Consider the following 25,303-nt stretch of genomic DNA (forward strand, 5'->3'; position numbering starts at 1 on the left):
GAATTTTATACTTCAAAATGGTAGAAAATAGATGTGAATTATATCTCAATTTTAAAAATTGCCAAAGATACTTGTGAGTTAGCCCTGGGACTGTTGATTAATCACAGTGGTTTCTTAGATATTGAAACTAAAACAAATATACTAAGCCAGTTACATATATAAAATGCAGACAGAGAATTAGTATTTAAATTTCAAAATTCTGTTATGGATGGCTGCAGATGTTAAGTACTCTTGAGTTTCTACTATTACAGTTGTTTTCTTAGTTATCTTAATAGATAAACTACTAGCTCTAATAATCTAACCAATGTTGTTTAGAGGCCCAGTTGTTTTCTTAATTATCTTAATAGATAAACTACTAGCTCTAATAATCTAACCAGTGACCATTAACCAGAGTTCTGTTAGCAAGTCTGGCACAAGCAGTGGTTTTCCTTTCCACAAACAACATAGTTACATTGTGGTTCCATTTGGGTCCACATGGCCTTGAGAGTACTAAACACAAACTGGTTCATCAGCAGTTACTGAAATTGTTATTGCTGTTGAATAAACACTGCATTAATTAGGCACGTACTCATTGAGTATAATGGTGAATAGAATAAACTCTGGCATGGATTTATGAAATCATTTTTCAACTCTTTATTGAGTGCCTGTACCTTGGAGAATACAGCATTCTGTCTTCATGGAATTCATGGTTATGAGGGTCGGGGGACAGAAAAATAGGTCAGATAGATACTATGTTTGATGATGATGATAATAAGTATATGTAGAACAATAAAACAGGAAAGGAGGATAGGGAGTACCAGAGTGGTGTTTACAGTATTGAGTAAGATGACCAGGAAAGTTCTCAGTGAGAAAATAGTATTTGAGCCAAGACTTGAAGGAGATAAGGGGGTGAGCATGGAGATACTTGGGGAAGTAGCATTTGGGGTGGAGGAATCTGCAAATGCTAAGATCCTGCGTTGGTACCCAGTGTGACTGGATTGCAGTGAACAGACTAGTAAAAGATAGGTCTGGAAATATCAAGAAGCCAGCTAGCTCGTAGAGTCTTGTAGGCCAATGTAAAGACTTTGCATTTGTTTTCAGTAAGATGTGAGGCCACTAGGATTTGTGCAAAGGAGTGGCATTTTAGTTGCTGTTTAAAAAAACAGATTGTAAGAGAATAGAGGCAAAAGCTTGGATTTCAGTTAAGTGGCTAATAGAATAACTCTAAGAGAGATTAAGATAGTTTGGGATTTGCTCACAAATTGGATAGAGGGTGAGAAGAAAAAGGCATCAAGGATTGTTAAGTATCTGGCATCCTTAAATGTGGAGATTCTATTAACTGAGGTCAAGAAACCTGCTACAGGAGGTTTTGGGGTAAGATCAGAAGTTCATGTTGGAGTAAATCATTTATCATTGAATTAAGATGCTACAACTTATAAAATGCAGCTTCCTGTAGCAGAGAGTTTAAAATGTGCACCCCAATTTCAGAAATGTTAAGGCATAAAACAACAATAAAAAGAACCAAATGCTTTTAAAGGTTAATAGACCACTGAGTAAAGTTTGAGGTGCCTAGTAGATGAATGTTGAATGGGTAAAACTATAAACCCTATTGCAATGTAGCATTTATAGTTTGAACATAGGAAAGGCTAGGAAAGGAAACTGGGAAGATTTTGCCAGTAAGTCAAAAGAATGTGTCTGGAATGTAAAGCTTTAATGCCAACAAGGGAGTAATCTGTGTCTGATACTGCTGCTAGGTGAGGTAAAGTGAGGGAGTGAGGACAGAGCTCAAGATTTAGTCATCATTGACCTTGGCAAGGTTTGAGGGGAGCTAGTGCTTTTATTTACTCTTCTTGAATGTTTAGGAAGCCTGTTGAAAATATTTATGAGCTGAGAACTGAATGATAAAAATGAGCCAAGTATAAGAAGAACTGGAATTAAGAGTATTCTGGGCAGAGGGAATAGTTTATGCACAGATCGAAGGTGGCATTATTTGCTTCTGAGAAGCAGGAAAGTGGTAGTTTGGCTTGAATAAAATGAGATTATTTGTTGTATGATTCTGAAAAGTGCCATTTACGTGGTTGGAAGAATTTCCTTCTGTTCAATTAATTTCCCAATATTCACCCAATTTTGCATTCTTAAATTAAGCACAGTGGTCATAATTTGCTTTTGATGCATTTGCTAGATTTACTTTTCTGCTTTATTTGGGGTTTTTATATCTGTATTTTGTTCGTGAGATATTTGTTTGAATATTTAAACTTACTGGTAAAATCATCTGGGTCTAGAGTTTTTTTATTTTTAACTTGATTTAATTTATTTAATGGTAACGGGATTGATTAATTTTTGTATTTGTGAATCGTTGTAGTAATTTTACTATTCTAAAATTTTTTTTCACTTTTTCCTAGTTGTATTTCCCCTTTTTATTCATATATTTTTTTCTTGATTTGAAAAGAATGGTTTGTCAGTTTTATTAGTCTTTTTCAATGTATTAACTTTTGAAAGTGTTTTGGTTTTATATCAGTTTTCTATTTCATTAATTTCTACTATCATCTTTACTAATCCTTTGAACTTTTGGTTTTCTTGTTTTTTTATTTCTTAAAATGAATACTTGTACTAATTTTTAGTGTTTTGTTTTTTCTAACATAAATAGTTATGGTTAAATTTTTCCTGTTGATATTTAGTTCCATCTCCCAAATTTTGGTACATAATATTTTTTCCGTTTATCTTTTTGAAATATTTTATGCATTTTTTTGAGGTTATAATTAGAAGTTGTTTCAAATTTTAATGCAGTGATTTTCTTGTTATATTTCAATTTTCTTGTTATATTTTCTTGTTATATTGATTTGCACTTTGATAGTAGTGTGGTTAAAAAATATAAATATATACATATAAATATATAGTATGTGTATATACACACACAAGGTCTTTATGTTATTACCAATCCTTTGAAATTTGTTTAGGTTTACTTTTTGTAATGAGCTTTCACAGTTGTCACTTGTTTGGTTGAAAGAATGAATAGTCTGCTGTTGAATGGGCAGTCTTCCATATCTGTCTATTAGTTCAAGCTTACTAAGTGTATTGTTAAATCTTACATTTTTGCTATTTTTTGTTAATATCAACTGTCAGATTGATTCCTAATTTCTGAGAAAAGTGTATTATAGTAATCCTCTCTGTAGGTTTGTAAATAACCCTTGTCCCGTCAGTTTTTGCTTTATATTTGGAACATTGTTAGCTGCAACTAAGATTCAAATTTTTCTATCTTCCTAGTGATTTGAACTCTTATTATTATGTACTAACTTTACTTTTTAATGCTTTTTGCATTGGAATCTTTTTAATTTGCCATTAATGTAGTGAGCATTTTTTTTTTGAGAGTATATTTTTTTACTATCTTTTTCATTTATTTCAGTCTTTTATCTTTTGTATTTTATTTAAACATGCATAGCTGGGTTTTTAAATATAGCCTTAAATAATGCATATAGTCCATTTATATTTATTATAATTTACTTGTATGTTTGAATTATTTTTACTGTCTTACTGTGTAAGGTGTTTTTTTTTAGATTTTATTTATTTATTTTTTGACATAGGGAGGGAGAAACATCGGGGTGAGAGAGAAACATCAATTGGTTGCCTTTCGAACATGTCCCCATGGGGACCAAACCCACAACCCAGGCATGTGCCCTGACTAGAAATCAAACGGGAGACCTTTGGCTTTGGGGGAGGACGCCCAACCAACTGAACACCAGTCAGGGCTGGTTCTGTGTTTTTTATTTGTCCCACTTTTTATATTCCTCTTCTCTCTGGCATTTGTTTGAATTTTTTTTTGTTTAATTTTTCTTTATTATTTAATTTTTAAAAATTATTTTTAATCCTCAATCGAGGATATGCTTTATTGATTTTTAGAGGAAGGGAGAGAAACATCAATTGATTGCCTCCTGTATGTGCCCTGACTGGGGATTGAACCTGCAACCTAGGTATGTGCCCTGCTCGGGAATTGAGCCACCTGGCCAGGGCTGTACATACTTCTGTTTCTTTTTTCTTTTAAATGAAAGTTAGGTTTATTTGACTTACTGCAGCAAGGGAGGAGACACTCCAGAAAAACCCAGGGCATCCGAGTTTAATGATCAGGTCTCTTCATATTGATGATTATTATTACCATAATTAATTATTGCTTAGTTTCATCCATAATGATCTAGCAGGGAAGAAGATGAAAGTGTGCCTAGAGCCAGCATTAATATGGGAGCAGTAGGCACCCACTCCTGTTAGTTGGAAAGGGAAATCTTTAGTCCCATTTTTGGTTTCAGAGTGGCCTTTTGTCTGTCTTGTTGAAAGGTGGTTGGATGTGGAGGGTCCTTGTAGCACATTGTTTCTATTCTGTGGGCACTTTCTGTATTCAGTTGAATATAATATAGTCTGGCTGCCTGCAGGGCTGGTTTATGTTGTGTGTTGTTTTCATTTTTTCACACACAGAGAAACTTAGGGGATGTCTTTGAAGTCTCTGTACCTTGGCACTGGCTGCACAGCTTTGGGTGGCTGCCTTTGAAACCGGGAAAGCTGGTGTTCGTGCTGCCTGTCACCTACCAGGCCCAGTAAGCAGAGACAGGGATTGAATTTTTATGGGTGCGTTATTCAGATGGCTGGCAATCTGAGGAGAAAACAGGTTTGTACTCTTAACAGACTGCCTTACATTCCATTTAAAATGGCCCTTTTTATAAAGAGAACAAAGTGTAGATAAAAGGTTTGGAATTCAGGGAAAAGTTAATTGGATTAACAAAACTGCAGTATTCTAGCCCTGGGCGATGGTCATCTCACTCTGGAGTGCAGTGGGTCAGATACTATCTTGAATTGGTTTTAGTCCTGAGGCACAACGGTGGAACTGCTTCTGGTCTCCTGGACTCAGGGTGGGTCATGCGTTCAGTTCCTGGAACAATAGCTTTTACCTTCATTGATTACTAAGTTTATTAGCTATTACTTAAACTGAAATCTTCCCATTTTCAAGTTCCCTATCACCTTCACCTCTTATGCCTGATTTCCCACAGTAGTATGCATGGATCCCTTTCAATACTGACACCCTGAATGTCAACAGGGCTTATTAAGAGGTCATTGCAGTGCCCCGAGACCTTCAGTGGGTGCCTTGTCTGATGTTGTCTATCTAAACGTTAACAAGGGAGAGAAATAAGAAAGCACAGTTTTAGCTGTTTTAAACATTAGCCATTGCCCCCCTGCCTTGACCTAGTATGGCTCAATTGCCTTGAGTGATTCAGAGATTCTCAGATACCAGGAGGCAAAGGCACAGTTCTGTTCAGAATTCTATAAGAATAATCTAAGTTGTAAATGACAATTAGACCAATTTTTTTCCAATACAATTTTACACAGGGCCAGGTCATCAGAGTTTGATCAAGTACTAACAATGAAAACATACATTTGATGCTTTTTGAAAAGAAACTCTTGCGTTTCTTTCAGTAGAATCAAGATGTATGAAATCATAGCTGCTGTTATTTTTAAGGCCTTTTAAATATGTCAAGTGCTTTGCGTACTTGTTTTGCTTAATATATGCAGCGACCCTGTGAGATAAGTATCATTATCCTTATTATATAAATGAGGAAGTTGTCTCTGAGATTTGAAGTAACTTGATCTAGACCTCTCAATCAGTGAGTGGCAAGGAAAGATTTCACGCCTAGATGTGTCTTACTCTAAGCCAGCAAGCCAGAGAAATTGGGTACTACGGCCTTCAGAGGGACCCCACTGTGGATGTCAGTGCCAGGGGAGCCTTGGACATGCTTTGAGCTCCTCTGGGCCTGGCCACTTCTAACTAGAAGTTAGCACTTACCTTACCCACTATGAGTGATGGCCACTCATCAGGGCCTAGGTGGCCCTGGAAGAAACCCATCCCTACATAAAATCTTGATCCCCCCATGTCTCAGCCTCCACTATAGCCCCTACTTCCCAATAGTCAAGCTCAGAAACTGTGTAAACACAAATCCAAGCAGCCCAACCAAAAGAAAGGAGTGGCCCCATGATGTCAAGCCTGAAGATCTGGGCCAATTTGAGGAAACCAAGGCTACAGGGTTTTTTGTCACCTAAGAGTCCTTTAAGTCAGGGGGTTTTGTTGTTGTTGTTGTTGTTGTTTTTAATACATCGCACTGGATCCTCCATGGCTTCTTTGTGGCTTGGTGATATCAAGACACACCTGAGAAATTTGCCTTCATGAGACTTCCTCTGTCCTGTTACACAAGTCTCACAGTTGTTCATGACTAGGTCCACTTGGTGTATTGTTCATGTCCTGGCCACCACCTTTATGCCATGGAGAGCAACTCCCATCCCTGAGCTTCATGATAAAGATAGGTGATAGATAGTGTACCAGGAAGAGCTGGATAAAGAGACTCATGAGGGAGGGTGGGGATCAACCTTCCTACTCACAGGATACATCCAAATGACCAATCCAAGACATTCAGAGGATAGTGTCTGGTGCATGAATTTACTCCTGTGAGTATGTAGCCATACATAAGCTTTGTGCCAGGTCTTGTGGTTGGATTGCAACACATCCAACATTCATCCAGTGTATTGGTTGGGCAGGGCTGCTGTTGTTTCACAGAGTGGCTCAAACAACAGAAATTGACTTTCTCACAATTCTGGAGGTTAGAGTTCAAGATCAAGGTGTCAACAGGGTTGACTTCTAAGGTTAGCTGTGTGTTAGTTATGTATGGCCTTTATTATGTTAAGGTATGTTCCCTCTATTCCCACTTTGCTGGGAGTTTTTACATAAATAATGTGAATTTTGTCAAATGCTTTTTTCTATGTCTATTGATACACTTGAATTATTTTTATTCTTAATTTTATTTATGTGGTGTATCCCATTATACTTGATATGCAGATATTGAACCAACCTTGCATCTAGGGAGTAAATCCCATTGGGTCATTGATCATGGTATATGATCTTTTTAATGTATTGCTGAATTTGGTTCGTTGAGGACTTTTGCATCTTGGTTCATCAGGAATATTGGCCTGCAATTTTCTGTTTTTGTAGTGTTTTGTCTGGTTTTGGTGTCAGGGTAATGCTGGCCTTGTAAAATGAGTTTGGGAGTTTTCCCTCCTTTTTAATTTTTTGGAATAGTTTGAGAAGAATGAATAGGTATTCATTCTTTTTGACTATTTGGTAAAATTCGCCTGTGAAGTCATCTGGTTCAGGGTTTTTGTTTGTTCAAAGAACTAGCTCTTGATTTCATCGACCTTTTGTATTGTGGGTTTTTTTTTTAAACTGCTTTCTTTATTTCTGCTCTGATATTATTTCTTTGGGCTTTGTTCCTTTTTTTAAAATTTTTTTTTTAGTTCCTTTAGGTATAAGGTTAGAGTATTTGTTTAAGAGGTATCTTCTCTCTTGAGGTAAGCTGTATAGTGTGAATTTTCCTCTTATAGTTGCTGTGGCTCAGTTCCATGGATTTTGGGTCATTGTGTTTTAATTTTTATTTGCCTCAAGGTATCTTTTGACTTCTTCTTTAATCTCATTGTTAATCCTATTCATTGTTTAGCACAATTTAGCCTCCATGTGTTTGTGTTTTTTAGTTTTCTTCTTATAATTGATTTCTAATTTTATACCTTTGTGATCAGAGAAGATGCTTTGATTTCACTCTTAAATCTATTGAAACTTGATTTGGGGCCTAACATGTGACCTTTCCAGGAAAATTTTCCATGCATACTTGAATGTATAGTCTGCTGCTTTTGAGTAAAATATCAAGTATATCCATCTGATCTAGTATGTCATTTATGGCCACTGTTTCTGTGATCCAGACAGATCTACCCTCTGGGATCAAGAGGGTGTTCAAGTCCCCTACTATGACTGTATTGCTGTATTAGGAGTATAGATGTTTCCAAGAGTTATATCCTGTTCTTGGATTGATCCCTTTATCAATATGAAATGCGCTTGTTTGTCTTCTTCTGCAAGCTTTGTTTTAAAGTCTGTTTTGTCTGATAAAGTATTGGTATTCCAGACTATTTTTTATTTACATTTGCATGACAGCTTTTTCATTTCCTTTTTTATTATATTTTATTGATTATGCTATTAGAGTTGTCCTAATTTTTTCCCCTTTGCTGCCCCTCCACCCAGCATCACTGACTCCCTCAGGCCATCCCCCCACCATTGGTCATGTCCATGGGTCATGAGTGTAAGTTCTTTGGCTACTCCACTTCCTGTACCTCCCTTTACATCCCCATGGCTATGCTGTAACTAGCTATTTGTACTTCTTAATCTCCTCACCTCTTCACCCATTCTCCTGTACCCTCTCCCATCTGGCAGTCATCAGAATGCTTTCCATATCCTTGGTTCTGTCTCTGCTCTTCTTGTTTGTTTAGTTTGTTTTTTAGATTCAGTTATTGATAGGTATGTATTTCTTCCATTTTATTGTTCATGGTTTTGATCTTCTTTTTCTTCAGTAAGTCCCTTTAACATTTCATATAATCATGGTTTGGTGATGGTGAACTCCTTTAATTTTTTCTTATCTTGGAGGTTCTTTATCTCCCCTTTGATTCTAAATGTTATCTTTGCTGGGTAGAGCAATCGTGACTGTAGTTCCTGCTTTTCATGACTTTGAATATTTCTTGCCAATCACTTTTAGCCTGAAAAGTTGCTTGCGAGAAATCAGCTGGAAGTCTTACAGGAACTTTCCTGTAGGTAACTAACTGCTTTTCTCTTGCTGCTTTTAAGATTTTCTCTATATCTTTAGCTTTTGGCATTTTAAGAATGATGTGTCTTGGAGTGAGCCTCTTTCCATCCATCTTGTTTGGAATTCTCTGTGCTTCCTGGACTTGGATGTCTATTTCCTTCACTAAATTAGGAAAATTTTCTTTCATTATTTTTTGAAATAGATTTCCAATTTCTTGCTCTTTCTCTTCTCCTTCTGGTACCCCTATGATATGAATATTGGACCTCTTGAAGTTGTCCCAGAAGCTGCTTATACTATCCTCACTTTTGGGGGTTCTTTTTCCTTCTTGTTGTTCTGATTGGTTGTGGTTTGCATCTTTATGTTCCATATCATTGATGTGACTCTTGGCTTTATCTACTCTACGTTTGTTACACTGTAAATTCTTTATTTCAATTAGTGTATTCTTTGTTTCTGAGTGCATCTTTTTTTATTCTGTCAAGGGCCTTACAAAGTTTCTTGAGCATTCTTATAACTAGTGTTTTGAACTCTGCATTTGATAGGTTGTTTATCTCCATTTCGTTTAGCTCTTTTTCTGGAGTTTTGATCTGTTCTTTCATTTGGGCCATGATTCTTTGCTCATTTTGTCTGCCTCCCTGTGTTTGTTTCTGTGTATTGGGTAGAGCTGCTTTGACTCCATGTCTTGGTAGCATGACCTAACATAGTAGGTGTCCTGTATGCCCAGTGGCACAGTTTCCCTTTTCAAGAAGCTGGGTACTCAAGGTGTGCCCTCGTGTGGTCCAAGTACCCTTATCTTGTACTTGAGCCTTGGTTGCTGTTGGCAGATGAGTGGGAGGAATTTCCTGGGCCAGTCAGCCACAGGGATTCGCAGTGATCACTTAAAGACCAACCTCCGCCCTCTGTGGAAGATCGTCTGTTCAGGGGGAAGGTGGTGGTTCTCAATGTGGTCTGCAGCTGTCCACTGGGTGTGCTGGCCCTAGTATTTCCCAGGTGGTGCAGGCCAAGGTCAGCCCTGACCTGTGTTTTTCCCAGGGCCACCCTGCCTAAGATATAAAGCAATCTGGTTGTTCCTTGTGCTGGGTTTGGAGGTTCTCAGGCAAAGTGAAGCTGTGAATCTAGGCTAGCTGCTGCTAGTGCTGGGCCTGGGGCTCAATGAGGCCAACTGTTGCTTGTTTGAGAGGATTTAGGAAGTTGTGAAGCATGAGTGAAGACCAGCCATTCACATGGAAAAGCCACTTGGGTGGGCCCGTAAATTGGGTGGGGCAGAGTCTTTGGAGATGTCCGAGGTAAGTCAAACAGTGTTAGCCAGGTTGATGGAGTCTCAGTTATGGCACCAGCTTGACAGCTCTGTGGTGGGAGGGTTTAGAAAAGGAACAGTGGCCTCTGCCAGCCTTGATGCCAGACACTTCAGTTCCTCCCTGTATGCCAGTGGTGCCTTTCAAGCTGCTACCCCCATGCTGGAGCTCAGAGGGAGTGAGTCTAGTAGGTGAGTCCATGTGTGGGTTCTTTAAGAGAAACTGCTTGGGACTCCAGAAGTTTCTTCTCCCACCTCAGTCCCCACTGGTTTTTGCAGCCAGAAGTTGTGGGGAGTTATCTTCCTAGCACTGGAACCCTGGACTTGGGCTGGTGTGGGTCTGGGACTCCTTGTTCCCGAGATATTCCCACTGAGTTTCTGTCCACCACACATGCGTGAGAGACCAGCCTGTTAAATGTCTCTGCCCCTCCTACCAGTCTGGATGAGTGTGGTGTCTTTAATTTTGTAGTTCTCTGTCTTCCACTCAGCTTGATTTCTCATGGTTCTGAGTGGTGGTGGTTCTATATTTTAGTTGAAATTTTGACATGGTTGTGGGAAGTAGCAAGCCATGTTTGCCTATGCTGCCATCTTGACCAGAAGTTCCTTCATTTCTTTACTTTTATTCTGTGTGTGTTTTTTGCCTGAAGTCTGTCTCTTTAAGGAAGCATAGGTACAGGTCTTGTTTTTTTATTCATTCAACTACCCTGTGTTTTTGATTGGAGCATTTAGTTTATTTACATTTAAACTAATTTTGAAAGGTATGTAGTTATTCTTTTCTGTTTTTGTAGTTCTCTGATCCTTTTCTCTTGTTCTCTTCACTTGTATGTCGGTGACTTTCTGTAATGTCATATTTGGATTTCTTTCTCTTTATTTCTTGTATATCTCTTATAGATTTTTGGGTTGACATGTCCATGTGCTTTATATATACCCAGCTGTGTTTATAGCAATCTTTTTAAGTTGATCACTTAATTTTGAGCATATTCTAAAATCATTAAAAACTTTACTCACCTCCTTCAAACTATGTTTTCATCATTTTTTACTTCTTTTGTGTATTTGTGTCTCTGTTAATTTACTATTGTAATTATACATATTTCTACTTTTGCCTTTTAACCTTTATAGTATCTTTATAGTTGGTTTATCCACTGCTTTTGCTGTGTTTGCCTTTTTTAGTGAGAATTGTTCCCTTATATTTTTTAATCTTATTTTTGATCTTTTTAACTTAAGTCCCTTCAACATTTTCTGTAATACTGGGTTAGTGGTAAGAAACTCCTTTTGCTTTTTATCTGTGAAGCTCTTTATCTCTCCTTCAATTCCAGTGATATCTGCTGAGTGGCTTAATTTTGGTTGTAGCTCTTTGCTTTTCAGCACTTTGAATATTTCATGCCACTCCCCTCTGTCCTGCAAAATGTCTGTTGAAAAAAATCAACTGATAGTCTTAAGTGAGCTTGCTTGTACATAACTAACTGCTTTTGTCTTGATAGTTTTAATTCTCTCTGTTTTCAATTTTGGACTTTACTTACGATGTGTGTTGGTATGGACTTCTTTGCTTTCATCTTGTTCAGGACCCACTGTGCTTCCTGGACTCGTATGTCTATTTCCTTTGCCAGGTTAGGGAAGTTTTCCGTCATTATTTGTTCAAATAGGTTTTCAATTCCTAGCTCTTTCTCCTCTTTCTGGTTCTCCTATGCTGGGAATGCAGTTAACATTTGTTGTTGTCCCAGATGTCATTTAAACTGTCTTCATTTTTTAAAATTCTTTTATCATTTGCTATTCTGATTGGGTGTTTTCTGAGACTTTGTCTTTCTGATTGCTGATTCTGTCCTCTGCTTCAACTGATCTGTTTATTCCCTCTAATGTATTAATGATTTCCATTATCTTTGTTGAGGTTTTCACTGAGCTCACCTATACTTCCCCCTAAGTTTATTGAGCACCTTTAAAATCAGGTTTATTGCTTTTCTCCATTTCATTTAGTTCTTTTTCTGGAGTTTTGTCCTGTTCTTTTCATTAGGGGTGTGTTTTTGTCTCCTCATTTTGGCTGACTCCCTATTTTTGTTTGTATGTATTGGGTAGATCTATGTCTCCCAGGCTTGGCAGAATGGTTTTATGTTGTAGGTATCCTGTGAGGCCCAGTGGCACAATCTCTCTGTTCTTTCTGAGCCCGTTGCTTGAGGGGTGCTACTTGTGTGGGTTGTATGTGCCGTCCAATATATTGTAGCTGAGCCGTGATTGCTGTTGGCACATCAGTGGATGGGATTGACGGTCATATGGACTGGCTGTGAGGGCTCACTGTAACTACAGCAGACAAGCTGTTGTGTGGGGGCTTACCCCACAGAGTAGGAGTTGATTTGACAGGGCTCTGGTGCCGTCTGAATCCACCCTTAAGGTGGTGTTTGTGGAGCTGGTCGGGTGTGCTCCAGTGTGCTGTGAAGCTGGCCACTGGGTTTGTTGGTTCTAGAAACTCTTAGTTGGTGCAGGTTTTGGTCAGCTGTCTTTTGTGCCTGGCCTGGGTCCACCTAGTGGGAGCTACAAAGTAATCTGTGGCTAGTTTACATTCGTGATGGTCTTGGAGGTGCTTGGGAGAGGCTATGCTGCAAACCAAGGCTGGCTACCGCTAATGCTGTGCTTGGGACCCTTTGTTGGATACCACAGTATGAGCTGAGGCCAGCTGCTTCTAGTTGAAGCTAAATTCCAGGCAAATACAGGCTGCAGCTTTTTCCAGTCTCGGGACTACCTGATGGGCATTAAGGTGCAAGTTGAGACCAGGTGCTGCTTGTGTTGGGCTTGAGGGTATTTAGCAAGAGGTACAGGGCACACTGAATGTAGCTGCTGTTTGTTTGCAGTTTTGAGGACGTTGAGAGGTTTTAGGAAATCTACAGCATTAGCTTAGGCCAGCCGCTTGGGTGGAAAAGCTTCTAGAGGTGTCTCGGGCTAGTGCTTGATTTTCGGTGTGGCCTTGGGGGATCAACAAGCAGCAAAAATAGTGTTAACCCGGTTAATGGAGATCACAGATTTGTACCTGGCAGCCCTAACTGGCTGGTTGGAAAGGGGTCAGCAAAAGAGTAATGGCATCAACACTTTATATCCCAAGGGGAAGCCACCATGACTCCAGTCGCAGCCGTCACCCTGAAGCGAGTCAATTTTGTTTCTCCCCTTGTGTCCCTGTTGCTTTTTAAGCCACTGCTCCGCACTGGAGCACAGAGCAGGTGAGTCTGTGAGCAAGCAGCTTGCACAGGCCCCTCTGGAGGAAGGTCTGGGACTCCAGCAGACCTGTGTCTCACTCAGGTCCAATCCATGCTGGTTTTTACAGCCAGCTGTTATAGAGACTTCTCTTCCCGGCACTTGTGCCCTAGGCTGGGGACCTGGTTGTGGAGCTGAGAGCCTGTGTGTTCTTCTGGGGGGACCTCTGGAGCCAAGATATCCCTCCTGATATTTAACTGCCACACGATGGGTCTGGGGCCTGCCCATTCTGTGTCTCTGCCCCTCCTACTAGTCTCTTTGTGGCTGCTTCTTTTTGTCTTTCATTATAGGTCTTTAGTTCAGCTAGTCTTAAGGTGGTTATCAATGATGGTTTTTCTGTAGTTTTGATGTGGTCCTGGGAGAAGGTGAGCACAGCTTTTACCTACTCTGCCATCTTGACCAGAAGTCCCTTAACATAAACACTTTTTGTCTAATGTTAATTAAATATCTTTATCTTCCTACTGAATAAGACCTTGAAGTACTATTATTTTAATCATAACATTTTCTCTGAACTTACATGTTATTTTAATTCGATCTTATTTTTAAACCCTTCAAGATATAACTATTATTATACTGTTACTGTTTGTTTAGAATTACCCTACATATTTTCACTTTGCCTTGCTTTTCATTCTTTCTTCCATTTGTGTTCTTCCCTTTGGGATCTCTTTCTGCTAGAGGACATTCTTTAAAATTTCCTTTAATGAGGGTCTTCTAGTGGAACACTTAGTTTTTGTCTGAAAATGATGTTATTTTGCTCTTATCTTGACAGTTGCATTTGTTAAGATACAAAATTTTACATTGATTTTTTTCAGCACACGCAAAGTATAATTTTATCATCTTCAGTTGTGAATCTAATCTTGGTTTCTTTCATAGTAATTCTTTTTGTCAAGAGGATTTTGTAATTATATCTCTTTGGTGTTTTATTAATGTTACATTATATATTTAGGTGTGGGTTTATTTTTTATTTTGTTTTGGGATTTAATGAGCTTCTTCAACATGTGATTTGGAAAACTCATCTATTTACTGAATCTTCAGATATTACCTCTGGCCTATTCTATCTCCCTCACTTACAGAACTCTTATTAGACTGATGTTAGGCTTTCTTAGTTACTCACCCATGTCTTTTAACATCTTCCATATTTTTCTTCTTCTTATGTCTCTGTGGCATTCTAGCTCCATTTCTCTTCGGCTCTTTTTCAGATGTTCCTGTTGTTCGCTTATATTTTCATCTTTTCTTAAATATGTTAAACCTACATATTTTATTCTGCAGTCCATTAATTCTCATATGATTCTTCTTTTCTGCTACCTCTGCTAGTTCTTGTTCTTGACGTTTCGTTTTGTGTGTGTGCATGTGTGTGTGTGTTTTGCCATTGACCCAGAGAGATACTCCTTTATGTTTGGACTTTATCTGTGTTAATTCTTTGAGGGTAAAGGTAGATTTCCTACAGAGGGAATTTTTATTAACTTCTGTCGCAGACCATTGGACACTTTAAATCTGGGATCACAATACACAGAACTCTCAGTTTGAGGGGTTTTGAGCCTCCTTAGGTATGTCATGTAACTTCAAGATACAACTCTATTTGAAACTGTTTAGTAACTCTTGGGGGAGGTTTTTTGCTTTTTTCACAGTTCAGGCTATTGTTTAAGACAGGTAGTTTACTGTGCTGCAGGTGGGAGGTAGTGGTGGAGGTGATGGAGAATACCTAGTTTGCTCTTACACTGAGGGTATAGCCTTTGAGGGTGGTTTCTCTTAGACTGTGTACCTTCGTGACTCTCGGCTGTGTCTGCAACACCCCTCTCCTGTTATATCATGAAAATGAGTGTGCAAGCTTACCTGGTTTGCCAGATGTCCTCATTTTCTCACTCCTGGGTTCCTACCTGAGATTTTTGACCAGACTTCTTTTTTTTATGCTAACTCATAAGTGTATTTATGAAGATGTTTCAGCATTTTATTAATTTTTGTTGTTTGTAGCAAGACAATCAAAAAAGGGTCTTTATTAGTCATTATGTTGTAAATGTAAGTTTAAAACTACATTTTTAAATATATTTTATTGACTATGCTATTACAGTTGTCCCATTTTTCCTCTTCAATCCCCTCTACCCTGTACACCCTCTCCCACCCATATCCCCCCCTTTACCCATGTCCATGTGTCATACTTATAAGTTCTTTAGCTTCTACATTTCCCATACTATTCTTACCCTCCCCCTGTCTATTTTCTGCCTACAATCTATGCTACTTATTCTCTGTACCTTTTCCCCCTCTCTCCTCCCACTCCCCTGTTGCTAACCCTCCATGTGATCTCCATTTCTGTGGTTCTGTTCCTGTTCTAGTTGTTTGTTTAGTTTCTTTTGGTTTTGCTTTAGGTGTGGTTGTTAATAATTGTGAGTTTGCTGTCCTTTTACTATACATGTTTTTTTTTTAATCTTTTCTTAGGTAAGTCCCTTTAACATTTCATAAAATAAGGGCTTGGTGATGATGAACTCCTTTAACTTGACCTTATCTGAGAAGCACTTTATCTGCCCTTTCATTCTAAATGAAAGTTTTGCTGGATAGAGCAATCTTGGGTGTAAGTCCTTGCCTTTCATGATTTGGAATACTTCTTGCCAGCCCCTTCTTGCCTGTAAGATGTCTTTTGAGAAATCAGCTGACAGTCTGATAGGAACTCCTTTGTAGGTGACTGTCCCCTTATCTCTTGCTGCTTCTAGGATTCTCTCCTTCATTTTTACCTTGGCTAATGTAATTATGATGTGCCTTGGTGTGTTTCTTCTTGGGTCCAACTTCTTTGGGGCTCTCTGAGCTTCCTGAATTTTCTGGAAGTTTATTTCCTTTGCCAGAATGGGGAAGTTCTCCTTTATTATTTGTTCAAATACTTGTTCAATCTGTTGCTTTTCCTCTTCCCCTTCTGGTACCCCTATAATTCAGATGTTGGAACATTTAAAGATGTCCTGGAGGTTCCTAAGCTTCTCCTCATTTTTTTGAATTCTTATTTCTCCATTCTTCCCTGTTTGGTTGTTTTTTCTTCCTTCTGATCCACTCTATTTTTTTTGAGTCCCAGTTTCCTTCCCATCACTACTGGTTCTCTGTGCATCTTCCTTCATCTCTTTTATGGTAACCTGCATTTTTTCATCTAATTTGTGCCCAAAATCAACCAATTCTGTGAGCTTCCTGATCACCAGTGTTTTGAACCGTGCATCTGATAGATTGGCTATCTCTTGGTTGCTTAAAATGATGAGTCCTGGGGCATTGATCTGTTCTTCTGTTTGAGACATAGCTCTCTCTCTTTCTCTCTCGTTTGTTTGTTTGTTTGTTTGTTTGTTTGTTTGTTTTTTGGTCTGGTGGCTCCTGTTGTGGTGAGCGGCGGAGCCTTAGGTGTTCACCAGGGCTGGGCACCCCAGTTGCTAGATTGTGACATTGTATATAGGGGTGGGGGCGGGAGGGAACAATGGCGGTAGCTTTGTTCTCCTGTGACCTCAGTCCCTTCTCTGGGATCCTGGGTTGCGCACTGTGCCCTGGTCCACAATCGCCGCCTCACTGGGTCTGCCAGCTGCCGCTTGCGTACTCAGGGTCCACCTGCTGCCATCTTGCGCGCCCCAGATGCCTTACACGCTCCCGGTTGCCTTATTCGCCCAGTTCTCCATGTTCTCCGCGCACTGTGCCCCACGCCCGGCTGCTCCTCTCTGCTCCTTCCACTGGTCTGGATGAACGGGTCTACTTCAACTTCTTGGCTGTCTGACTTCCATTCAGATAAATCTCTGTCAGTTCTGGGTGTTATTCTGCCTCTCAGTTGTTGTTGTTCTAATCTTGGTTGTGCGTGGAGATATGGTGCCTTCACCTATGCCTCCATCTTGCCAGAAGTAAAAAAACTACATTTTTTTGTTCTAAAATTTTACTGCTTGGAGAGTGCTGATTATGGTATAATCTGTACATACAGCATTTATAAATTATTGTCATATAGCTATTGTATACCAGTAATTCACCTTTCTTCCACATACTGCTGATTCCCAGTGAAGAAGATAGATAGTTGGGAGGTATGGAGCAGTAGTACTTCTAAAAGCAAGAAATAAGTATATACCCTTCTTTCAGATTTCTTATTTTTTAAAGTTTCTGTGTGAAACTTTAAAAAATGTGATACAGTCTCCTGTGAATGTTGCGTGTGGGTCACCGGCCAGCCGTGATCACGGAACGCTGTGGATGGCTCGTCAAAAAACACGCAAGAAAAAAAACATGCACAGAGACAAACTAGTTTCTGTGGGGAAGTAGGGACAAAATGGCCACCCCCCCTAGTGGGGAGCGCACCAATTTACCGTCCATACCTGCTTTTATTGGGCTCATTTTGCATAATAATTCAGGTGAAGTACAGTACTTATCAGGGGGAAGTAAGGAAGTATAGAAAACAAGGAACTCTGCTGGTCTATTTTGAGTCGGGGTCAAAGAGCTGTAAGACTTTGAGGAACAAACTAACTTCCTCCTTGGACCCCTCTCATTCAACTGAGAGCATCCTAAACAAAGAAGGTTTCACAGTAATTTACGTGTTCTTTCTTAGGCCTGATCACCTGGGGAATCTGCCCTTTTCAGCACAGAGCTGCACCACCCTGTCATTGTTTCAGGCTTAGGTGGAGCAAGGGAACTAAGGCAATAAGGAGATTTTCTCCCAGACGTTGAGAACTCAGGCTATGTCCAAGCCGAGGAGTGAGGGTCCATCACCCCCTTTTGCTGCAGCCCCCCAAGTCCTTCTTTTGGGGGGCCTGCCAAAGTGATCGTGCCTGTCTTAGGTCGTTCCCCCCTTGGGGAATCTTACCCGTCTGGCTAACCGACCAAGCTTTTTGGGGTTCAGTTATGAATAAAGCAGCAGAAGCAGCATTCCTGCCAGGGAGATAAGCTTTGTCTCCTTGCTGGTTTACAGTTCCAAGGGCGTTCCCTTAGCCTTAGCCTAGGCGGGGGTTTCAGCTTCTGATACCAGTCAGGGCAGTTCCCAACATGTGAATCCATAGTGAAGTGCATTATGAAGAGCGGCCATGGGCAGACTAGTTTTGCTGTCTGGAAATGCATGCGCGAGAGTTGGTTTCATTCATACATTTTCTAAGTAGAGGGATTTTCAAGGCTTAACTGTTATGTTACATGCTTTTATATACCAACCAATTTTGAATTGCAGTCAGTGCATTTGATTGAAGAATAGCATAACGATTAAAAGATAAATAACTCCAGCTATGCAAATCCTCTGGCAGTGTTTAGGAGTTAGTATTGGCATTTGATTTTAAGTCTAAATGATTCTGAATGTTGAAAGAGTATTAAATCATGTATTACTACTAATAAAATGTCAAGGTTTTCTTCTTCAGAGGGGCCAAAATATCAAAAGGGAAAAAAAATAATAATCCTATCCAGCAATCTTTGGTGCAAGAGAATTTTGGAAATTTTATTTCTGAAATACTGTATTATTTTGAATGTAAAGACTTAAAATTATTTTTTAACTAGGTTCAGGACTTCTGGAAATCTTATAATTACCCGTGAGATTGATGTGGCAAAAAATCAGTCCTTGTGGTACATCAACAAAAAATCAACAACCCTGAAAACAGTAGAAGAAAAAGTTGCAGCCTTAAATATTCAAGTGGGAAATCTTTGCCAGTTTCTACCTCAGGTATGAGAGAATTAAATGTAAAGCTGAGAAAGTTTTCTAAATGATGTTTCCTTTTCATGCTATCTAAGGATGTAAATACTTTTTCAGGAATGTTATAAAAGATTACTATTTAAACTGAGCATAGTAGTCTTAATACTAACAATTCTTTTTAAAAGGTAGCATCTCTTACAGCAGCAAGTTTCAACCTTATTCATATTCTGGCACATATAAACTAATTATTAAACTTCTCTCTGTTACCCCCCAAAATGTTTTTTTGCCCATTGGACAAAAAAAAGTATAATTTTGATTCATTTACACTGGACAGCTATGGTTATGTTGCTTGTTAAATTTTTATTTGACAACCTAAGGGAAAAGAAGTCAGTGCCCCTAACTAAATATTTAGGTGTTGTATGTTTTTTTTTTTTTTTAAGATTTTATTTATTTATTTTTAGAGAGGGAAGGGGGAGAGAGAGACAGACAGACAGACAGACAGACAGACATCAATGTGCGGTTGCTGGGGGTTCTGGCCTGCAACCCAGGAATGTACCCTGGCTGGGAATCGAACCTGGGACACTTTGGTTCCCAGCCCGCGCTCAATCCACAGAGGTGTTGTATGTTTTAAAAATTCTTAGGACACACTGGTTGAAAATCACGGTCTTAAAGTATAATCTTATTTTCTAGTAACTTAGAAAATTTCAATTATTTAAAAAGTCTATGTTATAGAGTATTGTTCATATAATAAAGTTGCACTCTGAATCGTTATGTGCTTCCATTTGTTGTGGGCTCATAAAATTTTGTTAACAACTTAATCAGTGATTTTGTATAAGATATTTGATATACTAAAACTCTTAAATCTTTTGATTTTAAATTTGTTCAGTAAAAAGAAAACATTTTGGTGATGCATGTTAAATGTTAAAATCAAATACCTTTTAAATTTGTCTTGGAATACTGTCTAGTAACAGTAGCTGAATTATAGTTAATTTTTTTCTTCAGAAATGATTTGATTACATGTTTATGTCAAATAAAAATTAAAATTAGAAAGCATTTATCAGTTGATATCAGATGATTTCCAGAAGTAAATGTTTAAAATTGCTTCATTTTTAACATTCCAATTGATGCATAGTAGATGATTATTTCCATTCAGGGGACTATTTTTTCTTTTATTCCAAACTATTTATTACATGAATATAAACCTTTCAGCCAGGAAATATTGACATAGAATTTGTATTGACTTTACTGAAGTGACATTGATTAATAAAATTATGTCAGTTTCACAGGGGATACAATTCTATAACACATCATCTGTATATTATGTTGTGTGTTCACAACCCTGTCAAGTCTCCTTTCATCACCAGTTATTCTCCCTTTACCCTCTTCTAACCCCTAGCTCCCTTTCTCTAACCCCCCTTTCCCTTTGGAAATCAACATACTGTTTGTCTATGTCTGAGGGTTTTTTTGTTTGTTTGTTTTGGAGTATATTTGGTTTTTCTTTTTACTTAATCCCTTCACCTTATTCACCCTGTCCCTCAACACTACCTTCCCTCTGACAGCTGTCATTCTGTTCTCTGTATCTAGAAGTCTGTTTCTTTTTTATTTGTTAATTTATTTTGTTCGTTAGATTTTTACATATAAGTGAAATTATATGGATTTGTCTTTCTCTGACTGGCTTATTTCACTTAGCAAAATACTCTCCAGGGCCATCCATGCTATCTCAAAAGGTAAGGTTTCCCTTTTTTTCACAGCCAAGTGTATTCCATTGTGAAAATGTACCATAGCTTTTTTATCCACTCATTATTGATGGGCACTTGGGCTACTTCCAAATTTTGGCTATTTATAAATAAAGCTCCACTGAACATAGGGGTGCATATATTCTTTTGAATTAGTGTTGTGGGTTTGTTCACCTACATTCCCAGAATTGGAATCACTGGGTCATAAGGCAGCTTCTGATTTAATTTTTTGACGTAAGTCCATACACCTTTCCACAGTGCCTGCACCAATCTGCATTCCCACCAACAGTGCATGAGGGTTCCCTTACTGAAGATAGCTATTTTGAAAAATGTGTGGTGATATCTCACTGTAGTTTTAATTAGCATTTCTCTTATGATTAGTGACATTGAGCATCTTTTCATATGACTGTTGGGCCATCTGTATATCCTGTTTGGAGAAGTGTCTCTTCAGGTCCTTTGCTCATTTTTAAATCGGATTGTTTGTATTTTTGGTGTTGAGTTTCATAAGTTCTTTATAAATTTTGGATATTAACCCATTATCAGATGCATCATTGGCAGATATGTTCTCCCATTCATATGTTCTCCCAGTAAGTTGTCTTTTCATTTTATTGATAGTTTCCTTTGCTGTGCAGAAACTTTTAGTTTGATGTAGTCTTATTTGTTTATTTTTTTTCTTTTGTTTTCCTTGACCAGGGGGGTATATTGGAAAAATGTCGCTACGAGAAATGTCTGAGATTTTACTGTCTATGTTTTCTTCTAGGATTTTTATGGTTTTGAACCTAACATTTAAGTCTTTAGTCCATTTTGAGTTTATTCTTATATATGGTGAAAGGTGTTCACATATACATTTGTTTAAAGGTTCTCAAAAGGATGACAGTTTATATCCTAAGTTTAGTTTTATTATTTTAAAAAATATGTGAAAGGACAGACTTCATATTAAGATCACATCTCAAAATAAAGATTTTGTATTTTGTCTTGATGACTGTGATCATTGAGTGAAATGTGTTTTGAAGATATTTGTAAACAGTAATTGTTGCTGATATTTAAATTTTGTGTCCTAGGATAAAGTTGGAGAATTTGCTAAACTCAGTAAAATTGAACTACTTGAAGCTACTGAGAAATCAATTGGACCTCCAGAAATGCACAGATACCACTGTGAGCTCAAAAACTTCAGGGAGAAAGAAAAACAACTAGAGGTATTTATAAATGGGTGGCTCATTTTTATTGTCCCTCATAAATTTCCATTTCTCAAAATGTGGGAAAGTGAATTCTGATTCATTGAGTAAATTCATGTATTTGTGTGTGTTTTTTTCACACAGGCTTGTACTGCTAACATTAATTAGGTGGCAAAAAGTGAGAATGGATTTGCTAAATGTAAAGTTTGAAAAATTTGACTGTCATTTCATTAAGTATATGTTATTAATTGAATTTCTAAGGACTAATAGTATTATAAAGTATTTTTTCCTCTCAGGGAGTTTAAATACTATTCTCTTACTCATTTAATATTTGTTAAATGCCTCCCATATGCCAGGCAATGTGGAAGGTTTTGTGTAATGCAGCAACTACCATACAGCTTTTAATATTGTGTCTCTGTTGAACCAGTTACCATATTTTTCAGTTGCATGTGGGTTGACTTTGCAAGAAAACTATACATTTAGTAGTAGTGTGGAGTTCTTATTTTCAGTTTTAATAAAATGTATAAACTTAAAATGTCTTTTTTTGCGTATCATATGTAAAGGTCTTTTATTTAATGAGTCATTTTTCAGGGGCCAGCAGCTAAAATATGTTAATAAGTTTTTGTAATAAGTAATCTTGTAAACTGATGCTTTTTCTCAAATTGTAACTGTGTCTGTGCTTGATCGTGTGTTGTTATAATTTAATATTATTTTTATTATTGCACTTATTCATAGTAAATGACCAAAGGAGTTGCAATTATTTTATCTTACTGCAGGTGCTCCATCAGTCCTTTTACCTTTTCCCATATTAAACAATCTAATATTCCCATCTGAAACACTCATTGAAACTTCCCACTGTCTTGTGAAATGAAAAAAGAGTATATTCTATTAAATTCTAAGTACATCTTTGTATTTGTTATTCTGTTTTGCAATTTAAAGCTACATTTTAGCTTTCTTCTTACTTCTCAATCCTTAATTCATGGGTATTCGTAACCTTAATAATAGTATTTTCATTTGCATATCACATTATAGCTATTGTTGAACTTGCACCTATAGCAAGTGAATTACTTCTACCCTTGAGATGAATGAGGCAGACAACTTTCTTTCTTTAGGCAAGAGGTCCAGGTTCGGTGATATATGGCAAGGCTTCCTCACAGTTACACGACTAATAAATTATAGAGCCTAGAGCCTGACATGCATAACTTATGTGTGCGTGTTAGTTTTACATAGTACTTAACAACATCTATGGAATTCTTTATTGTGAAATTTGTTAGTATTGTACATTTTTTATTGTTAAAAAATTGACCTGTTGTCTTTTCAGTTAAACTGTTTAAACAAATATTTATTTTAGACCTCATGCAAAGAAAAAACTGAATATCTAGAGAAAATGATTCAGAGGAATGAAAGATATAAACAAGATGTGGAGAGGTTCTATGAACGTAAGCGACACTTAGATTTGATTGAGATGCTTGAAGCAAAAAGGCCGTGGGTGGTAAGTTTTAATTATGAGAGGCGAAAATAGTGATTCTTTAAGTAGCAGAAAAGTTATAAAGAAGGGCTAAAATTCAAATTAGCTGCTTCTGTTCATTTTTGCTTTATATCATAAGTAATAAAATTTATCTGTTTTTATGTTACTATAAAGCTGTGTGATGTAATAATGAGTAACAAGTCTAAGAACTCAAATGTGGGATTTCTTTCAGATTTTAATCCTTAAAAGATAGTTTTGTTAAGATCTAAAAATGTTTACACATGTAGAAATTAAATTTTTGAGTATCCTCTGGTCACTGAAAATTTACTTGGAGTGTGCCACTAACATCAAATTCAGCTATAGACACAGCTGTAATCTTCTCACATGCTTTACCGAGGCTACTATTTATTTGTAAACGTTGTATAACATATATTTTATTATTTATGAGCACAATTTGGCTAAAAATTAAGTTCCCACAGTGCATTCCTTTACAGTGGGTAAAACAGAATGAGAAAGTTTTATAATGCTTGTTCCAAGGTTAGGATGGAAATACATTTGTTACTAGATTGGAAAAATACATACCTCTCTTTGTGTCCCTCCCACTTCCCACCCCTGCTTCTACTTCATCATTCTCTGTCTCATAATGCCATTACTAAACTTTTTCCTTTCTTCAGCTTGTTTTCATTACATTTTTCTGTACCCATTATTTTTTTTTTGCATCTATTTTATTTTACGAAGTCTTTGGTTTTTCTATTTTTTACTTTCTAAGGTTAAGAAGTCACTTTTCATTTTACTCTTTTGTGCTTTACTCTGATGCTTTTCTTTTCTCTTTTTAACTTCGTCTCATTCACTCTTTACTGCTGTTAGTGTTCCACTTATTTTTATTAATTCTTGTAACATGACAAGCATCATTTTTACCTGCATGCTTCTTTCTGTTTTTTTACTTACTTTCCTTTGTCTTCTACTTTTTTCATTTTTATTTTTCATAACTGAGTTTCTTTTGCTTTATACATTCCTGTATCTCATCTTCCTTGAAAGACTAGAGGAGAACCTCCTTTTAGTAGCCATTAGGTTATACGTCTCAGAAATAGGAAAAGATGGATATCAGAGAATCCAGAATACTGATGGAGATAAATGCTCAGTGTGCATCAAGACTCTTAGTAAATCATTATGTCTGTATTCGCCGTTTCTGGAGTTGTTTCAGAGGGCAAGTGTTTATATTAATAAACCTTCCAAATGGACGTCAAAACCGTCTTTTCATAGATTTAGTTTCTGCCTCTATCTTGATTTTAGAATATGTGTTAGTTTAAACTAGTAGTGCATTAACTTCTATTTTTTTAATAATTGCAAGGAATATGAAAATGTTCGTCAGGAATATGAAGAAGTAAAGCTAGCTCGTGACCGAGTGAAGGATGAAGTCAGAAAACTTAAAGATGGGCAGATTCCTATTACACATCGAATTGACGAAATTGAAAAGCAGCGTCACACTTTGGAGGCTCGAATCAAAGCAAAGGTACTTTTCTGGCTCAATTTTGGACTTCCTCTATTTTATTTTAGCACATACAAAAATACTTTGTAGGTTTCCTTGTTGCTTTGGTTACTTAAATTCTTTGACTAAAAATTTACCACCACAGAGCTTTCAGGGTTCTAATCATCACCACTGAAGGTTGCTGCTTTATAGAAATGAAAAGTACCTTTCATATAGAAAAATGAAATTTGCTTGTTTTAATTATAAGAGGATTCAGAGTAGTATTTCTAGAAACAGTGAATTCCTTTTGTGGATTTATTATATTGTCTTTCTAAATATGTGCCCTTTTGGAGGAGGATGATACAGAAAACTTTGATTTTCTTAGAATAAATAGTATAATGACATTTGGAATATTGTCTAAATTTTGAAAATATAACTAAAATTTTGATGATCATGACCTTCATTCTTTAGGGAGATTTTGGAGCCAAAGGTTATTTTTGAAGATGGCTTAAACTGTGGACCCTGCAGTCCTGTGGGATTGTTTTTAGGATCAAGTGAAAGAATGTGAGAAAATAAGTATGAAGAGATTTAAAAAATATGTCTGCATATTGCAGTTATTTTCAACATCAATAGGAATAACCTTACATAGATTTGCAAGTAATGTATTTTTGGTGATAATTATGTATTTGG

The 25,303-nt window shown here is 37.4% G+C and overlaps 1 protein-coding gene across 1 annotated transcript in view; it reads left to right on the forward strand.

The window, feature by feature from the left end:
- The window catches only part of SMC5 (structural maintenance of chromosomes 5), a 91,131-nt gene that overhangs the window by 14,070 nt on the left and 51,758 nt on the right, over positions 1–25,303 (forward strand). The window contains 4 exon segments of the mRNA XM_028509163.2: positions 18,634–18,796; positions 21,564–21,698; positions 23,029–23,169; positions 24,497–24,658. Coding sequence (XP_028364964.1) covers positions 18,634–18,796; positions 21,564–21,698; positions 23,029–23,169; positions 24,497–24,658 — 601 coding nt within the window.

Source organism: Phyllostomus discolor, chromosome 3, assembly GCF_004126475.2.
Source record: "Phyllostomus discolor isolate MPI-MPIP mPhyDis1 chromosome 3, mPhyDis1.pri.v3, whole genome shotgun sequence".
In the NCBI taxonomy this organism is placed as follows: Eukaryota; Metazoa; Chordata; class Mammalia; order Chiroptera; family Phyllostomidae; genus Phyllostomus; species Phyllostomus discolor.